General features: G+C 41.2%; 1 protein-coding gene across 16 annotated transcripts in view; it reads right to left on the bottom strand.

The window, feature by feature from the left end:
- Positions 1-20,023, bottom strand: part of KHDRBS3 (KH RNA binding domain containing, signal transduction associated 3) — a 659,142-nt gene that overhangs the window by 107,749 nt on the left and 531,370 nt on the right. For all 16 annotated transcript variants that reach the window (XM_067017886.1, XM_059042812.2, XM_067017879.1 and 13 more), the window contains 3 exons: positions 19,802-19,918; positions 13,359-13,505; positions 4,660-4,799 (listed from right to left, as the gene is read on the bottom strand). In XM_067017886.1, coding sequence (XP_066873987.1) covers positions 4,660-4,799; positions 13,359-13,505; positions 19,802-19,918 — 404 coding nt within the window. The remainder of the gene's footprint in view (positions 1-4,659; positions 4,800-13,358; positions 13,506-19,801; positions 19,919-20,023) is intronic.

Genomic DNA, 20,023 nt, shown 5'->3' with positions numbered 1-20,023 from the left:
GCTACCTAATATTTATCACAGCAGCTGCCGAGATGCCGGTTTTACAAAGATACGATGTCAGTGAAATCAGTGGGGCATGACCTAGTGTGAAAACAATAAATGATTAACTTAAGCTGATAGTTCACGCAGTGTCTGAGAGCAGCCGGTTACTGCACTGGTCCCATGAAACGTTCAACTCTCCACGGCAGCCCTGTGGGTGTGAGGCAGCATCTCAGCACCCTGGCATACAGTCTGGGAAGTGCAATCGCAAGATCTAACGGGGTTGCAGTCCAAGAAAAGAAGAGATAAGGGGAAGGCAAACTCTTTAAAGAAACTGTAGCTGAAAATTTTCCCCATTTGATAAAAGCTGCGTGAATGGGTCAGCCTCATGTCCTAAGTTGAAACTAAACCAACACATTCAGCACCCGATGCAGGTGAATGCATACTTACTACTTAGAAAGACAGGCTTCATCTGCTTTGTTCACTTTTCCTTCCTGCTCTTTCTGGTAACAAATGCAGGGAGAGAACACTGCCTGCTACTTGGGGAAAGGGCCAGACAAGGCCAGTGGAGAAGCAACAGAGAACTAGCCAGCTGTTCTGAAGAGGGGAAAGGAAGGAAGCATCCTTGAGGGCTCAAAACTGTCCAGCCCAGACCACCAGGGCAGCAGGCAATATATGCAGCGGAGACCCCACGGAGAAAACCACAGAGCTCAACAGAGAGTCTGCCTGGAGTGGCATCAGTCCTAACCTTCCCTGACGTGTCCTCTGCTGGGTCCGTGCAGGGAGTTAGGGAGGTGACGTACCACAGGGCTGCACGGGGCAGAGCGCAAAAAAATAAACTTCCTTCTCTCCTAAGTAAAAAAGAAGTAAGTTTAGTCCTCTCATTTGAAAGTGAATGAAAAGGTTTTATTAAAATACTTCTTGCTCCCTTCTGCAGGATTTAATTTTAGATCATTTACATCTTTCAGCAGAAAGCTACCCTGAAGCGATAAGAGTGGGGAACAGCGATGACCTGTTCTGCCGCGACGCGGTCCACGTGACCATTCCCCAAAAGCTAATCCCCTGGTAATCTAGTCACACGACAGACAGGAACTACACTAACGAAAATTGTTGTAAATGGTCAACCCTCGGTCAGAAGAGGCTGGAGAATTTGCGAGTGTACTGTATTCACTCAACACCTATTTACTGAGTGATTCCTATATGCCAAACATTAGCGACACAAGGGCCTTTAAGGTTTTACATAATACTGAGGAGCAACCAATGAAAAAGTGAACGAGTCAGAAAGGTAAATTCAGTTTGATAAATGCTACCATGTAACCAAGAAGGCTGCTGTGGGCCTGTGTCTGGGTTATGCGGCGGCCACTTCAAACAAGGCAACCAGCAAAGGCTTCTCTGACACGGTGCCTGTGTGTGTTGAGATCAGGATGCTGAGGGGCAGGCAGGCAGCTGCAGACAGGCCTTCCGAGGAGGAGGAGGGAAGGCAAAGGACAGGGAAAGGAACGAGCTCGGCCTGTTCGAGGAACAGAAAGGAGACCAGTCTGGCTGGAGTGCCGGGTGGAAAAGGTGATCAAAGAAAAATAGATTTAAGGCTTATTTTAGAGCTAAAATCAAAATGACTTACTGAGGGACTGGGTGTAGCGAGGACCTACCTATGACCATCCAGTGGTCCCAGGACTGGAAAGCGCTAGGCTGCAATAAGGACATTTGTCTTTTGTTTTATGACTGTTTTTAGCCATTTAGACGCTGTGAATTCTAAAAGCACATTTTCCTCCGCTTTGGCCACTAGAAAGCTCAAAGCATAATCCGAAGACCAATTTTGCCAACCCTGCAAAATAACGTACCATTTTGTGTATTAATCTCACCCTTAGGATTTTTGTAATTTTCTATCCTAATTATTTTCCATATTAATTTATTTTTATTCTGGTAGATGGACATTAACTTAGCAAGTTACTATATGTGATCTGATGAGAAAAAGCAGTAAAAATATAAGTCTTCATCGTAGTTTGTATTAATTGTGCTGTAATTAAAATATAAGAAAAGTGACAGAATGAAAGTTCTATGGAAAAACTGCAAGGGGAGAATGGGTGGAAGGAAAAAAAAAAAAAAGATTCTGGATAAAAACAGAAGGGAAGGATCAAAGAGAGGGAGAGGCATGGTTTCTGGAACCAGACTGCCTGCATTCCAGCCAGGCTCTAAAAATCACCAGCTGAGTGACTGGGGCAAGTAACTGACTCCTCTGGCCTTAGTTTCCTCATCTGTGAAATGGTGACTTTAGCAAAACAGTGCCCGCCTCACAGGGCTGTTATGAGGCTTGACCTAGTTAATATCTGTGATGTGCTGGAAAGCACTCAGTCAGCAGTAGGCACAACGTGAGTGTCTGTGTGACCATTCCCAAAAAGCTACTTACTTAAAGTAAGTAAACTTACTTTAAGTGTCAGCTTACTTTAAGCTGACACTTAAAGTAAGTTTCAGTTCGGGATGTGAAGACAAGTAGGACTTCAACAGGTGAGAGGGTTAGAGAGCGGAACCACAGACGTGCAGACACAGGAGCAGTGTGAACAAAGGTCTGGAAGGGCAGAGCGCACCCTCTAACCCGGTGGCAGTGTCGGGGGGAGGCAGGGGCTACAGACAGGAAACATGGCAAAGTCATGAACAAAGACCAACTGCGAGAGAGGTCTTAAGAAAAATACAGAAGGGCAACCGAAGGCCTCTTAGAGGAACATGAATCTCACACTGTAGAAAACAGAGTCTTTGAACGATCTGGGTGCCATGCACGCCCACAATCACATGGAGGGAAGAAGGCGGTGCCTGGCTCCTTGGCACGCGGAGAGCGGAAGTGCCCCGGGTAGGGCGTTGGATCAGCACGAACCAGCCACTGCTCCACAAGCGAACCACTGGGTCTGAAGTGTGACCTGAACGGTAATTCCATCCCCAAATACCGACTACCAAGGCGACGGAAAAGCTTAAAATGGCAAGCAGGGTATATAGGCTGTCGTCAGGAGGAATAATTTTTCACCTGGGCAGATGGCGGTATCTCTTCAGATGCTACGCTCCCTCAAAACAGAAAGTTTCTGCCTTCTTTGTCTATTCATAACATAGCATTTTCAACTTAATTGAAAATGAGACAACTACCTTAGAAATGATCTTCAGTAAAAACGGCAGACCTGGTCTAAGGAACAGGGCATCCCCTAAATGATGGCACTGCATGTGCTTTCTTCTCTATATTCTCTATCCAAGGGATATTCATTCTGTGAACGTTGCCTGATTTAGAGAAAAGGGCCTTTGCAGATGTGACAACAGGTCAAGAATGCTGGGATGGAAACACTACCCTGGATCAGCCAGGTGGACTCTAAATACAATCACACGTATCCCTGTGTGGGGGAGGCAGCTGGAGACTGGAGAAGGCGGCGCTAAGACGGGGACGGAGCAGAGTGCGGCGGCCTCAAGTCAAGGCTGCCTACAGGCACCTGGGGAGCTGGGAGGGTCAACAAGAGGGCCCCCCATAGCCTCCAGGGGGAGAGCGGTCAGCACCTTGATTTTAGCCTAGTAAAGCTGATTTCTGACACCTAGCCTCCAGAACTGAGACCAGTTTCTATTGCTCAAAGCCACCAAATCTGTGGTAATTCATTGTAACAGCCACTGGAAACGAATACAGCAAATATGTAATTTCCTATGATTGCAAGTAAATTATTTAACAGGAGAAACGGAAATGATAGAGATTTACCGTTTACTGAACAGCTACATAAATTATTTCATTAAATCACCAGCAGCAATCCTATTATTATTAGCCTGTTTTTACAGAGAAAACCCCCCTGGTACCATGCCCAGATCTGTGTTTATTTAACATTTGCCATAACACCTGTCTGTAACTGCTCTGACAGTGTGTCGATCAGCAGCACTCGGCAGGGGAACTCACTTCTTATTCCTGCAAATGAACTTGGATATATGGAAGAAACCTATTTTAAATTATTTCATGCAAAACTCTACCTGAAAAAATATATATAGTCACCAGTGAAAAAAAGTCTGTGTGACTCATTTCCACTGAGTTCTTCTGGGGGCAAAAATGCAAAAATAAAAAATAATTTTCAAATAAGTTTGAGAGTCACGTCTCAATTTAGTTTGCTTCAACTGACTTACGAATTCATTAACGTATTTTTCATGATAAAAGCAGTCATGATTCCGAGACAGAAATAAAAATTCGGTGTGCCTGGACGAGCTTAGGAGTTTCAGATACCACAGAGCATTTACACGGCATAAAAAGACAACAAGCATCGGACACTCACCTGGTACCTGACACTGCTCAACACCGGAGATGCGGCAATGAACTAGCCTGGTACTGTCTGCACTCACTGGGGAAACACAAGCTTCCACTATCTCCATTTGTGCATCAGAGCTATGACTTACATTCAAAGAATTAAGGGATTAATAACGTGAGGGTGATTAAATAAACTTATCTACAGTCATTAGCTAGTAAGTGGTACAGGTTATATCGAAGCCCAGGAATACCTCAGTCCACAGTGAATCCTCTTAAAAGGACACCATATTGCCTGAATGCATTCCTACAGGCTTTGTACCAATACACTGGTAAAGCTGCTCGCCTGTTAATAAAGGAAACATTAAAACTGTTGCCATGGTACCCTATTCTAACAACAAAAAGGTAAGTCAATTAATCACACCTACCTGGTTATTGCTGGGGTTGGTACACCTCTTGTACGCAAGGTAGGTTTCCCTCGAACAACTGGTACATCTGCATTTTCTGAGCCACCGTTCAAATATGTTAATTCCTGGAGCTGTGCTTGCCTGATTTCATCATTGTAGTCCTACACAAAAGACAGAAGATAACAAAGAATTTAGGACAAGAAGCAAATAATTTTAAATAGGAAAAATAAGGTAAGGAAAATAGTTAAATTCATAAAACAAGACTTGAGTTTGTTGAAATGAAAATTTATCAATAAATTGTTGTAAAAAGAAAAAAACCAAACAGTATTTTTCCCCTAAACTAGAATTTTCTACAGTCAGCCATGTCTCCTTCTGCTGTGCATACTTTCCAAGTGAAATATGTATAATAAAATTAAAATGGCACATAACTGATATATGGGCATTACTATTTACAACTCATTCAACCAGTAGTTACAGAGAGCCTAGTTTAGCCATAACTATCTAAAGAAAGAAGAACAAAGCTGGAGGACTGGTATGTTCTCATTTCAAAACTTACTATAAAGCTATAGCAATGGAGAAAGTATGGTACTGCCTTAAAAGATAGACATAAAGATCAATGAAATAGAATTGAGAGCCCAGTTTTCAATTATAGTCAATTGATTTTCAAATAGTCTCTAACAAACGGTGCTGTAACAAATGTATATCCACATCAAAAAAATAAGATGGGCCCTTTACTTTTTGCCATACACAAAAATTATATCAAAATGGATCACAGACCTAAATGTAAGCGCTAAAACTGTAAAACTCTTGAAAGAAAACATGAAAGTAAATCTTCATGGTCCTATATTACATAATGATTTCTTAGCTAAGATACCAAAAGCACAAATGAAAAAACAGTCAAATTGGACCAAGTCAAAGTTTAAAACTATTGTGCTACAAAAATACCATCAAAAAAGTGAAAATACAGCCCACAAAATAGAAGAAAATATTTTGAAATCCTATTACCTGATAAGCAACTTGTATTCATAATACATGAAGAACTCTCACAACTCAATGATAAAAGGACACATAACCTAATTTTGAAAGGATAAAGGATTTGAATAGGCATTTCTCTTTAAGAAAAACAGAAAGCCCAAGAAAAGAAGCTCGACATTATTAGTTATTTTGGAAATGCAAACAAAAACCACAATGAAATACCACGAACATACCCCCTAGGATAGCAGTAATCAAAGAGATAGCCATATCAAGTGTTGGTAAGATTGCGGAGATACTGAAACCCTTACAACTTTCTGGTGGCAATGTAAAATGGTCCAGCCACTTTGGAAAACCACGTAGTATAAAATGTGGTATATCGTAAAATGGAATATCACTCAGCAATAAAAAGCAACTTGAACGAACCTTGATAACAGTCTGTTAAGTGAAAGAAGTCAGGGCAAGAGACTACACATACTGTATGTGTTTATATGAAATGTCAGAAAAACCCAGGGAAATCTAGGGAGATAAATGAGCGGCTATGTAAGACAGAGGGGTGTGAGAAGGTAGGGGAGGCGGATGGGAGGGGCCGCTACTGGGTCTGGAGCTCCTCTGGGGGGTGATAAAGATCTAAACAAGTTTGTAGTCACGGCTACAAAACTGTGACCACACAATAATCCAATGGACTGTGTACCTTATGGGTAAACTGTACGGTACCTGAATTACATCTCCATAAAAGCTGTGTGAAAAGAACAAAAACTAATTAGTGGTTGCCGAAGGCGGGAGAAGAATGGGGAGTGACGGCTGTTGGTTACAAGGTTCATTTTGGGAGGTAAGACAAATGGCCCAACTTAGATTAGGGGGACAGTTACAGAACTCTGCAAATATACTTAAAAGCACTGAACTGTATACTTTATATGAGTGAATTTTATGCCGTGTGATTTATATCTCAATAAAGATATTAAAAGGAAAAAACAACACACTGGAGGCAGAAACAGCAGATGGAAGCACTTAAGTAATCCCAGTATGTGGTAAAGATGGCCTGGAGTAGGGAAGTGGCAGGAAGGATGGCGAAAGGTAGATATGGAGTTATTTATAATGTCTAATTTTATTAGAAATGGTAAAATATTGGATATGGGGGTATATGAGCAAATAAGTTTGACTGGTTTCTGGAAGATAAGGAGAGTAACAAAGTGACATCATGATTTAATCGATTTGTACAGGTCGAGTCTGCAATGGTCTATAGCACACAAAAATTGAGCTGTTCTAGAGCAATCAGACATAGGAACTGTAAATTCAGAAGTTAAAGATACGGATACAGAAGTGGGAAGGAAGGCCCCGCACATTACAGAGAAGGGTGTGTCATCACGGCTGGCCCTTGGCAGGCTCCTGGCAGACAACCTCTGAATCCGTTGTGGGTTCTGCCTACTAAGAGTATGCTCCTTACCATTTTACCAAAAATGTGTGATTAATAAATTATTTGTAAAGCACATTCTAAATAAAATGTGCTACCTAAATGCTAAATATTGGCCTTGTTGAAAAGTGTTAGGAGGCAGGACACAAAATCGTATGTGGTTAAAAACTGATTCATGGGAAAAGAAAATAACTGAGGCCCTATTCAAAAATACAATTAAAAATTTAAAAAGAAAAATAAAAAAAAGAAAAGCATTGCTCTAAGTAAAGTTAGGTGATTTACAATGGTGCCACAAAAAGTAGAATTAAAGCCTATTTTAAACATCATCTGTGTAAAAGTACATTACAGCAGATAGTGTAGTTAGGAGGGAAAAAAAAAACCCAAAAACGGAATCTGAGTCAATCACATCTGAGGGTTAAGCCTGAATTTACCCTACCCAATCGGGCTGACCAGCTATGTGATTTTAGACAACTTCTTTAAATGTGAGGTAACTGTTTCTTCTGATGTCAGACAGACACTACTGACATACACACTGCAGTTACAATTTTAGTGGTCTCTGAAATAATGTTTTTAAATCAGTAGGGAAACCAAATCACTTATGGTAGCTTATAGACTAAATTATTTTTACAATTTTACATTTTAAACTAGTCATTAGTAAATTATCACTTCAACTCCCCGCCTGAAAAGTGAAACTATTATAACATTAACACCAACACTGTCACCAGTTGTGAAGAGTAGAAAATTGATTAGAATTCTAATTAAATATGTGTAAATAGGATTTCTCTAGCCAGTAAGTTTAGGATCTATCTAAATGTGTTAGCCTGGAGAATAGGAAAAAAGTATTAAAATAAAATCATTAAAAGTAATTTATTAAAAATTCAGTGGGTCCTCTATCTAGCCAGAGATGTACTCTTCAGACATATTTGCCCAATGTGCTAATATTTATGTCCAAGGTTAATCCTGGGATCACTGTTTGAGTTATAATCTATACGAAGAAAGTGTCCATTATTTGAAGACTAATTAAATAAATTCCGGAACACACATATAATGAATTATGCAGACATTAAAAAGAATGAAGTGAAACTTTACATATGCTCATATGGACAGAGATCCAAAACAACCTAAGTTAAAAAAAAAAAAAAAGAAAGGTTATGAGAGAGCACAGGACTTTCAGGATAACTAAGCAAGGAGCTCAGCAAAGTCTTTCCATAAAAAGCAACAAAAGCTGAGCAAACAGTTAAAAACAATCACTTCAGGACTCTGGAAAGAAGAGTGGGAGTCTGTGGCAATCTGTCTGGGAGTGCTCCCACCCCTCCTCCCCAGCCCCGATGATGCATAAGTTCCACTGGGATGGGGAAAGCCCGAAAACCAGTGAAGGATGTTCACGTAATTTTGAAGAAAGCGTGAAATGACTCCATGCCCAGCAGCACTGTCAATATCAGTAGCAATTCTGATAGCAAATAAATAGAGAAGACCAGTCAATCAGCAAGCCTAATAATCACGTTTTGGGTGGGGCACGCAACAAACAGACTGGCCAATTAGCCAGAAATTTAACAGCCAAGGAAAGCCTTGATAAGCTCTCTGCACATCTCCAGCTGAATGGAGGGCTATGCAGTGTACAGCAGAGAACAAAGAAAGCTCAAGTGCCCCACACCTCCTCGCCAGACAGTGCGTCTGTGTACATACAAAGGAGACACAGGGATTCCTGGCAGAAAGGAGAAGCCAGGGCAGACTGGAAAATGAGTAGCCTTTGGATGTACTCCCCAATGCACAGCCAGTTCCATCAGCAGAGGGGGGAAGCCTTACTGACACAGGTGTGTGAGCACACACTCTGACCAATCACTGGCTGATCTCTCAGCAATGCTGACCCAGAGAAAAATCCTAGCAGGCCAGGCTTCAAAATAAAAGTGAGAAGGAAAAAAATTAACAAAACTTTAAACCATGAAGGAGACAGACTTTGCAGATTTAGTCCAACTAAATTATTAAAGGAAAAAAAACCTGCAACAATAACCCTCTGGGAATAAAGTTAATCAGAATCCGATTTACTACAATACATTACCTAAAATGTGGTGTTCTCAACAAAAACCTAAGAGACATGCAAAGAAACAGGAAAATGTCACTATACCCAGGGCAGGAAGAAACTGCCTAGGAGAGGGCCCAAATCTGGACTAGCAAAAAAAAAAGAGATTAGGGCTTCCCTGGTGGCGCAGTGGTTGAGAATCCGCCTGCCGATGCAGGAGACACGGGTTCGTGCCCTGGTCTGGGAAGATCCCACATGCCGCGGAGCAACTAAGCCCGTGAGCCAGGGCCGCTAGGCCTGCGCGTCCGGAGCCTGTGCTCCGCAACGGGAGAGGCCACAACAGTGAGAGGCCTGCATACCGCAAAAAAAAAAAAAAAAAAAAAAAGAGAGAGATTTTAAAAATCCACAATAATTACAATGTAAAGTTAATCAGAGGAGCTCAATAGCAGATTTAAGATGGCAGAAGAATGAATCAGTGAACTTGAAGTTAATTAAAAGTATTCAGTCTGAAAAAAAAGAGAAAAATGGATGAAGAAAAATGAGTCTCAGAGATCTGTGGGGCGCCATCAAATGTACCAACATACATATAATGGGAATCCAGGGGTTGGGGGTTGTGGAGGAGGAAGAGAAAGGCAGAGAAATTTTAAAGAAACAATGGTTGAAAACTACCCACATTTGAAGAAAAACATAAACCCACATATTCACATATTTGCTTGAGATAAACATGTACACCACAGTCAAATAGTTGAAAATCAAATATAAAAAGAGAGTCTGAGCAAAAGCAAGAGAAAAACAAGATTACATACAAAATAACAAAATAATTAATGACTCTTCGCATCAAAAATAGTAGAGGCCAGAAAATAGAAGAATGGCCTCCTACCACCTAAAAGAAAAAACCGTCGACCAAGAATTATATACAGGTATACTTCGGAGGTATTGCAGATTTGGTTCCAGACCACCGCAATAAGGCAAATATGGAAATAAAGCCAGTCACACAAATTTTTTAGTTTCCCAGTGCATATAAAAGTTATGGTTAACACGATACTGTAGTCTATTAGTGTGCAATACCATTATGTCTAAAAAGAAAAAAGTACTTACCTTAATTAAAAAATACTGCTAAAAAATGCTAACCATTATTTGAGCCTTCAGTGAGTCACAGTAGTAACATCAAAGATCACTGATCACAGATCACCATAACAGATATAAAATTAGTAAAAACATTTGAGATATTGTGAGAATTACCAAAATGTGACACAGAGACATGACGTGAACAAATGCTATTGGAAAAATGATGCCAACAGACTTGCCTGACACAGGGTTGCCACAAACCTGCAATTTGTTAAAAAAAAAAAACACAACAAAACAAACACAGTATCTCTGAAGCACAATAAAGTGAAGCGCAATAAAAAGAGGTACGTTTGTAAGCTAAACTTTAGGATATAGGTGAAATAAAGACATGCGGAGAAAAAAACTTTTTTTGCTAGCAGACCTGTGTTACAAAAAAGACTAAAGGAAGTCCTTCAGGCTGAAAACAAGTAACACCACATGTCAACTCTATCCACATAAAGAAACAAAGAGCACCAGAAATGCTAGATGTGTGCTTTAATATAAATGTCTAAACATACTGGACTGCAAGCCAATATCCCTCATGATTACAGATGTAATAATCATTAAACTATTAGGGTTTTTTATATGTTGCTGGAAACATATAAAAGGGATTACATATCACGACCAAGTAGAGTTTCACCTGGGACTGCAAAGCTGGCCTGACATCTGAAATCACAAATGCCAATACACCGTTATTAACAGAATGAAGAAGAAAAGCCACATGACGGGCTCAATGGACAGAAGAGCAGTTAGCACAGCCCAACACCCATCTGTGACTAAAACAAACCAACAAACCCAAACCTCTTACCACCAGGCACAGAAGAGAACTTCTTCAACATGATAAAGGGCAGCAAAAGAAACCCTACAGCTAACATCACACTTCCTGGTAAAAGACTGAAAACTAGGAAAGGGTGTCTATCCTCACTTCTACTCAACAATGCACTGCAAGTTCTAGTCAGTGTAATAAGGAAGAAACTAAAATTAAATAAAAAATTAAAGGCATCAGATATGAAAGGAAGAAGTAAAGCTTTCTTTATTCACAGATCACATGATTCTGTATGTAGAAAATCCTGATAACTCCATTAAACACACACACACTGAAACTAATAAACACATTCAGCAAAGTCACAAGGTACAAACAAGATCAACTGCATTTCTATACACCACTAACCACCTGAAAATGAAATTAAAAAAAAAAAAAAACAATTCCGTTCACAATAACATCAAAGAGTATATAACACTTAGAAATAAATTTAACAAAAGAAATGCAAGCCTGGTATCCTGAAAACTATAAAACACTGCTGAGAAAAAATTTTTAATATCTCTTAAGAAAATGGAGAGACATTTCATGTTCATGGACAAGAAGGTGCAATATTGTTAGGATGGAAAATTACCCCAAAATTGACTTATAAGTTCAACGCACTATCAAAACCCTAGCAAGCTTTTCTTTTTTTGGTAGAAATTGACAAGCTGAATGTAAAATATACATAAAAATGCAAAGGAGCCAGAATAGCCAAAACAATTTTGAAAAAGAAGAACAAAGTTGCAGAACTTACACAACCTGGATTTCAAAATTTGCTATAAGGCTGAAGTAATTAAGAGTATGGTACTGGCGTAAGGACAGGTATATAAATCAATGGAACAGAACTGAGAATCCTGAAATAAATTCATACGTTTATATTCAGTTAATCTTCAACAATAGTGCCAAGGCAATTCAATAGGGACAGAATTGTCTTTTTAACATATGGTGCTGGGACAACTGGATATCTACATAGAAAAAGATGTATTTAGATCCTAATCTTCTAACACCCAACATAAAAAGTAACTTCAAGTGGATCAGAGTTCAATGCAAGAGCTAATACCATAAAACATTACGAAGAAAACACAGCAGAAATTCTTTGCGACCTTGGGTTAGGCAAAGAGTTTTCTGGCCAGCTCAGATTCAGGGTGAAGGCAGTTGGAGCCCACCTCTTGGTGGAAGAGTGTGAAGTGATGGGGTGGGAGGACTGTTGCTGCTACCTTTGGAGAACAGAGTCTGTCCTGCTTGGCTAAGTCGGCACTCCCTCGTCCACACTGAATGACCACAAGGACATTACACCTCTCCTTGGTCTTGTGAGTTACAATTTTAAAGTCATTTATATAAATATCTGATTCTTACCTGTCTCTCCCATTATATAAACTCCATAAAGGCAGGGGCCATGTCTTTTATTAGTTCACGTGTGTCTATCAAATAGAGAGCACTCAAAAACGCTGTTTTTAAACTACATGAATAATAGGATCGTCACACCGGCTTGAGGGAATTAATGAAAACTCTGTTAAGCTCCCAAATTAAAATGCTTAATGTAGTCTTATGCCCTGGCTTTTCCAAGACAATCATGATTTAAAACGTCCTTTCCCTATAAATATGACAGTCTTCCTCACAGATAACATAATCATGACACAAGCTACAGTAGGTCAGTCCATCTACTACACCACCGGGAACTGCTGAACACAGTCTTATCCCAGACAGCTGTTTGGCAGATGTGAGAGTTTCTCTAAAATAAACTGTCTGAGGAGCCAACGTGTTCAAGTTTTTGTTTCTTAAATCTAGAACGTGCAAATTATACAAAAGACCAAAATTAACTTTTGTAATGGAAATAGGGACATATTCCCTTTAAATTACCACATTCTCAGCAATGTCAGGGTGTCTGAAAAGGATTAAAAAAGACCATCAACTGTTAACAAAAACATGAACGCCCGCACAGAGCCTTCCTCGCTGTGCCCGCGGCTCCGTCACCGCCACGCATTCCTCACGCGCACAGAAACCACGTGCTTCCGCTCCCCTAAACCACACAGGCCTCCTGAGGCGCTGCGCTTACTCACGCGACACACCAACACCGAGCACAGCGATTGGCGCCAGGACCGCACCAACGCGTGCGCGCTCCCACGAATTTGGGAGGTGATTCAGCATCACGGCACGGCTTAGGGCTTGAGACCCCCAAGGCACACCCAGTGACCGTGCCCTTCAACCTTCTTGCTGTATCACCTACTCTCTTTAAAAATCCCTGGCCTCACAGGTAAAGAAGGAATGATGCCAAGTAATTCACAGGGACACTGTAACAGACAAGAGCGCTATGCAAATAACAATTACTGATAAGAACTGTCAAGGATTAAAACAAAGGGAGGACTTTAAAGTACAAATTAACTATCAAGAAACACTGTACTAACAGGAATGAGGAACTTTTTGATTTCCTCCAGAGCATGTCCCATCCGCGCATAGGCTTCTGCTGGCGGGGCAAACACTTCGATCAGAACATGGAGATCATCATTGAGGTGGAAGTACTTTGCTTCTCCACTTTTCCTCAACTCTTCTTCCTGAAAAAAGAAAAATCATGTTTAAAAGGGTGTCACTGTAAGAAAAGAAAAGGAAAATAAAAACTACCCAAGCTTATCTGGCACGTGGTTATCACAAAAGGTTCACCCAACAGCAAACACCACCTAAGGAAGAAAGCGGAAACCCCAAAGGCTTCCTGCTGCTGTGGGAGGGGTCTCAAGTCCTGTCTCTGGCCCCGGAGTCCTCCGGCCGGCTGCCTCCCCAAGGCCACACGCTCCGGGCTCTGGCTGCTCCACTTCCTCCAGCCTCCCCGGCCCAACCCCCCAGGCGCCGCGGAGAACCCCATTGGGTTCCTCAGACTGGCCAAGCAACCAAGCTCACTTCCGCACCGGCTACCCTGTGTGCCCCTGAGCTGTCACAAAGCATTTACCACTATCTAAAACGCCTTGCTTTTTGCTCGTCCATTTTCTAACGTTCCTCACTTAAGGTGATCCCCGTGGAGCAGAACCCACGATTGTCTTGTTTGGTGCTGCATATGCTCTTTGTCTAGAAAAGTGCTTGGTAGATAGCAGATGCCCGACAAATATTTTTGAATGAATAGGTAAATATTATTTATTCATTTCTATGTTCATTTGCTCATTCATACAAAAAACATTTCTACATGCCAGGCACTATACTCTATCTGAGAATAAAACAGTGAATAAAATAAATGAAAAATTGTGTTACAGGATTTTATATGATTTTGAGAAACATTTAAAAAAATTTTGGTGGATATAATGAAATTCAGGGGGGAAAAAACCCCCACATCATTAAGGGACCACTAACTTTGCTCCATTATCTTTTTCTAACAAGCCTATGTTAAAGTAGCAATTACAGAATCTGGTTCTTTTAATAGTCTTTGTTCTCAACATTAAAATCAGACAGAGAGATTAAGATTAGTAGGAACCTACACCTAGAGTGATTTCTAAAAGGCAGGAAACCTTCCTAGCCTCTCCAAAAAACCCACCCCGTAAGAGAGAGAACCCAGGAATTCCTGGCAACAGCACCTGTTGATTCCGAAATTAGCCAAGAGGACGAGGAGGCACACACACCCTTGACTTCACCCCTTAAGGCTTTAAGGCTTCAACTTTTGTTACTTAACTAATCTGAATTTTTACAAAGAAAAGACAGATCAAGATATAGGGCATGAAAAGGGCAGGGGATTTAGAGTTAGATATGCCTGAAGTTTAGCCATGGTGGTCACCAGGTGTGTGTGTGAGTTTGAACAGATTATATGTAATCCAACACTTAGTTTGCAAAATCAATTTGGTGTTAACATATGTATATTAATGTAGGTCCACTGAGAAGACTAAAAAGGCAGCTTGTGTAACGGCCTCGCCCAGGAGACAGTATATACAGCGCCCAGGACACTGCCTTCTACGTGGCAGGCACTCAGTAAATGCTAGTTTCCTTCACATTTATTGGAAGTGGGCCAGAAACTGAAAGAAAAGAAAAATATATTTGAAGGGAGAGCAAACATAAGCTACCATAATATCCTACGCATTTCCTTCAAAATTTGTCAAGTATGAAAAGGACTATTGGGACTTCCGTGGTGGCGCAGTGGTTAAGAATCCGCCTGCCAAGGCAGGGGACACGGGTTCGAGGCCTGGTCCGCGAAGATCCCACATGCTGCAGAGCAACTAAGCCCATGCACCACAACTACTGAGCCTGTGCTCTAGAGCCCGTGAGCCACAACTACTGAGCCCGTGAGCCACAACTACTGAAGCCTGCGCGCCTAGAGCCCGTGCTCCGCAGTAAGAGAAGCCACTGCAATGAGAAGCCCGCGCACCACAACAAAGAGTAGCCCCCGCGCGCTGCAACTAGGGAAAGCCCACGTGCAGCAACAAAGACCCAACGTAGCCAAAACTAAATTTTTAAAAAAAGAAAAGGACGGTAGACTAGTTCTTGTTCTAATCAGAACATTTTCAATCATTTGATCTGACTCTGCCTTTCACAGCTGAAGTTTTAGAAACTGGATTCTATGCATCTTTGAAAGCATGAACTACTGAAATGAACATTTCTTATCTTCTTCTAATATGGCACCAAACTAACGCTTTTAATGAGAGATTATAATTGTTGATTCATAGGCAAACATTTTCATTGCTATTACAAACTTAAGCTGGAACAGGAAGGCCCTCTTACCATAACCACAGCTGTCACACAGCCCCACAGAGTGAGCAGTTATGACTGGGTTACTTCTTGGGTTAATGATGAGAGGCAATGCAGCGTTTGGGGAAGAACACAGACTGTGTTTGAAGTTCCGCTTTCAAACCCCAAATCCAACAACTGGTCACGTTGCTTTATCTCCATCTTGAAGAGGTGATTTTAAAATGGATAATAATAGTGTAGTACCTACTGCTCAAAGGGTTGTTGTAGTAATAAAGGAGTGATTTTAACAGTCATTAGGACTCATTAGGAATAAAGGAATTGTAGTAGTTGGAAAGACACAAGAAATCTTTAGAATTATGCCTACCACGTAATAAGCACTCAAATGATAAATATAGTAATGGTAACTATTATTACATAACAACAGTATTAATTATTCTATTATTCTATGACATAGATGAGGTGAGCAAAACGTCTAGCACGTTTGGCACAAACTGAAGGCTCCACGCACCGCAGCACTGTAGTGATTGTGATGCTACATAACCACCTGACACATGTCACATGACTCCTATAATATCACCAATGCAGCATATACGAGAAGAAAATGAATTATGTTCACATTAGAATTTAAATGGTGAACACTTTGAAAATCTAAAAGGATGAGATTTTAATACTAAGGAATGGAAATCTCTTTAGAAATAAAGTTAACTGAGAATTTTCTGTAGACTAAAAATGAGTAAAAAGGATCAACTGAAATCAGTATTCAAGAGTTCAAGCAGTGAGGATCTGATTACGATACAGCAGATGGGACACCTGTCTACTTAAATTATCACCTGTGGTTACGGTCAGTGAAATGCTTTTGAAGGTGTAACTGATGGACCACCTGGCACAGTATGACCGGCGAGAAGGAGACGTGGTGGGCCGGGTGGGGTGAAAGGGGCTGTTTCTACTGTACTGAAGAACTTAAAGAAGGAAATGACAGACTCAGCACTTGGCATTATCAGTTCAAGGCCCAAAGAGCCAGAAGTATCCCGGAAGGTCTTACTGCTTATGGTCACAGGCTGGTGGAGTCAACAGACCAGGCAGAGTTCAGGCTGTGCTAACGACCAGCAGGTTGCCTGGTCATTGCTATGGGAGACTGAGGCTGATGTCTGGAGGACAGTGAAAGTCTGAGAGCTGGACTCGCAACATCTGGAAAGATTCAAATGACTCTGAGTATGCGAACGCTGAAGTCCCACCGAGCCTTCCACACCGGCAGAAGCCTGTCTCGAACAGCGAAGGTAGCTCCTCGAAAGGAGATGACAATCCTCATGCTTGACTATTGCTGCCCTTTATCACCTCCTGGCCCAAGATCAGACCCCTGCTTGCCCCAGGGAAGCAGAGAACAAAAGAGCTAATAAGCTAAATCTAGAGGAGAAGGCTACGTTGAGTGCAGTAACTGTAACGTCTCCTGGTGTGTACGCACTGGACACTTCCTCCCAGTCTTCCAATAAGGATCTGGGACCTTTTACTAGAATGACTGTACACTGACTGAGATGGAGGCCACCGATGGAGGTGGGGTTTAGGGGTCAAGAGGTAAAGGGCCTCTGCTCCCAGGCCCCTGACAGAGGGCCCAATGGACTATGCTACCTCCTCAGTTCCTAGGTGGTTCCTAGGTGTCTTGACGGAATGTAAATGATCAGCCCCTTGCAGAATCCCCCTACGGACTTGCTGACCCATGCGGTCAAGGACGCAGAAATAAGAGGATTAGTGAAGGGGTGATAAGTGGTCCGGGAAGAGGCCCAAGTGTGTGAGAACAGGGAGCACCACGTGAGTCGGAGCATACACTCGGTGACCAGGCAGCCGAGGGGACCCACTGCAGCAGATGTCAAAGCACCTCATTCCCCAGCCACCTCAGCGCTACTCAAAGAACTCATGAACAAAGTACCGATGGTGACAGGGAAAGAGGTCTTGTTTTTGTTTGTGTGTGTGTTTTAGTTTTTATCGGGGGTCCAGGTGCTTCACAATGTTGTGTCAGTTTCTGCTGTCCAGCAAAGTGAATCAGTTAGACGTATACGTATGTCCACTCTTGTTTAGGTTTCCTTCCCATTTAGGTCACCACAGAGCACCGAGTAGAGCTCCCTGTGCTGCACAGCAGGTTCTCATTAGTGATCCACTTTATGAGTAGTGGCGAGTATACGTCAGTCCCAATCTCCCAGCTCATCTCACCCTCACAGGGAGAGCGGTTATGCATGACTCCACAACACAGATTCCCCTCAAAAAGGATTCCAGGCTACTGCCCCTGCTGACTGTCTAATACGCCAGCAGCAGAGAACCACCACCAGCCCTTAAAATGGCAGTATGATCTGGGAGAACCACCCAGCCCTGCTAGCAAGCTGATGCTATTTAGGATCCCTTTCATTGAACGCACAGCCAGGCACTTGCTATTTTGGGACATATAATCTGGCTAAAGACTTGCCTCCCCAGCTTCCCTTCTACCTGTAAGAGGATCTTTGGGGGCCCTGATCACCGCTGCCATAGCACAAACTGTTGCTTCTCACCAAGGAACTCCCTTAATAACAAACAAGAGCAGCACAAAGTCTATAGGCTTCACTGCTCATATCACGGGCCTCATTGCCAGACGGCCTTCCTGAAAACCTAATTAAGATATCAGCAAGGATGGGATACTTTCCAACAAGACACACATAACTTCTGACCCACTGACCCCCTTGCTCCTACTCTGCCAGAACAGATGAGTCAGGGAATCAGAGTAACATCAGTTGAGGTAGTGATGTTTAGTGAGCAGGCAACCTAGCCTGGCCACATGTTAGAATCTTCTAAACACCTGCTGGAAATTCATTTTGAGGTTTCACCCTAAACAGGTTGGTGCATGGCTCGCTCGCGCTCTCTCTCTCTCTCTCTCTTTTTCTCTCTCTCTCTCTCTATATATATACACACACACACATACACACACACATATATATATTTTGGCCACACTGCGCAGCATGCGGGATCTTAGTCCCCCGACCAGTGATCGAACCCATGTCCCCTGCAGTGGAAGCGCAGAATCTTAACCACTGGACCACCAGGGAAGTCCGGGACTCTATATTTTTAAACAGCATCCCATATAAGTCTGACATATAGCCGTGTTTTAATCAAATAATATAATGAACTTCCCTGATTAACCCAATAATATATTAAGTTTCTCTGAATCTCACTTTTCTTATATAAAATAAGGAAAATATTATGTATCTGTCATCATTTTTCCAAGGATAACATGGAGTAATGCATGTAAAATGTCTCACAGGGTGCGTGACTCACAGTGGCTGTTCAATAAACAAATGGTGGCGTGTTTTTTTTTAAATTATAAAAGCTACTGTTAAATGGACTTTTTTGTGAGGAGGCTGGATTTTGTCTAAGTAACTGTTTTGTCTGACACAATCATTTCATGGAAAGTGATCACTCAATGTGGATTTTGTTCTCTGTAATATAAATCTTTTAATAATGAGAGAACAACAAAGTTAATAACAGAACAACATAAGCAACAGCACATTATGAAATGTGAAAATTTCTTTCAGAACTGGTATATTTAAGAAAGTGATCAATAAAAATAACTCAGTAATTTTAGCTTATTTAGAAGAGGAGGCGGTTATGTGAATACATGCACAAAGAACAACTATGTGTTAGAATAGGAAGTCATTATTAAAACATTTACAGTCAATTTTAACTTGGGAAAATGCATAGGATATCGAAAGAAAGGCAAAAAGAGAAAATAAAAGCATATACTTTATAAAGTCAACAATATGAAACACAGGAGTAGAAAAAAAGACCTGAAAGAACTAACCTAAAATGCAAATAGTGATGGTGAGACTATAGATAACTTTTTATTTCTCTTCCTGATAATTTCAATACCACTGTACTTTCTAGAACGTATTGCTTCTAGAATCAAAAGCACAGCTGCTACAATTTCACTCCATAAATAAAAATAATAGTTACAGATTTTGGTTTAAGATACTACATGTTCTGAAACTGGCCAGAGTGACCGAATTTTCTGAATAGTATCACAAATATATCACTATATATAGCATTTTCACATAATTTCATTTGAGGTCCTAGTTAGCTTTTATATCATATGTACTAATACCATGGATGATCTAAAAGTACATTATATAATTTGACTAAAACAGTAGTCATTGTTTATAATAAGTATTACCTTTGCCTTGTCTCTCATGGAGCCTTTTCCAAGGATGGACATTTTTGTCAAGGTTTCTTCTTGTAAGCGCTTCAGAGAATTGCCACGTGGCCCCAAAAGTTTTCCCACAAAGTTGAACTAGGAGAAACAAAAGAACACCTTTGTAACATTCATATCTGAGGAAAATAATTTATTTCTTGAATTTTAGGAAACTCTGCAGTCAGTATGCTACACATCATTGAC

This window comes from Kogia breviceps, chromosome 17, assembly GCF_026419965.1.
Source record: "Kogia breviceps isolate mKogBre1 chromosome 17, mKogBre1 haplotype 1, whole genome shotgun sequence".
Taxonomy (NCBI): domain Eukaryota; kingdom Metazoa; phylum Chordata; class Mammalia; order Artiodactyla; family Physeteridae; genus Kogia; species Kogia breviceps.
This window is presented reverse-complemented; position numbering and strand designations above follow the sequence as displayed.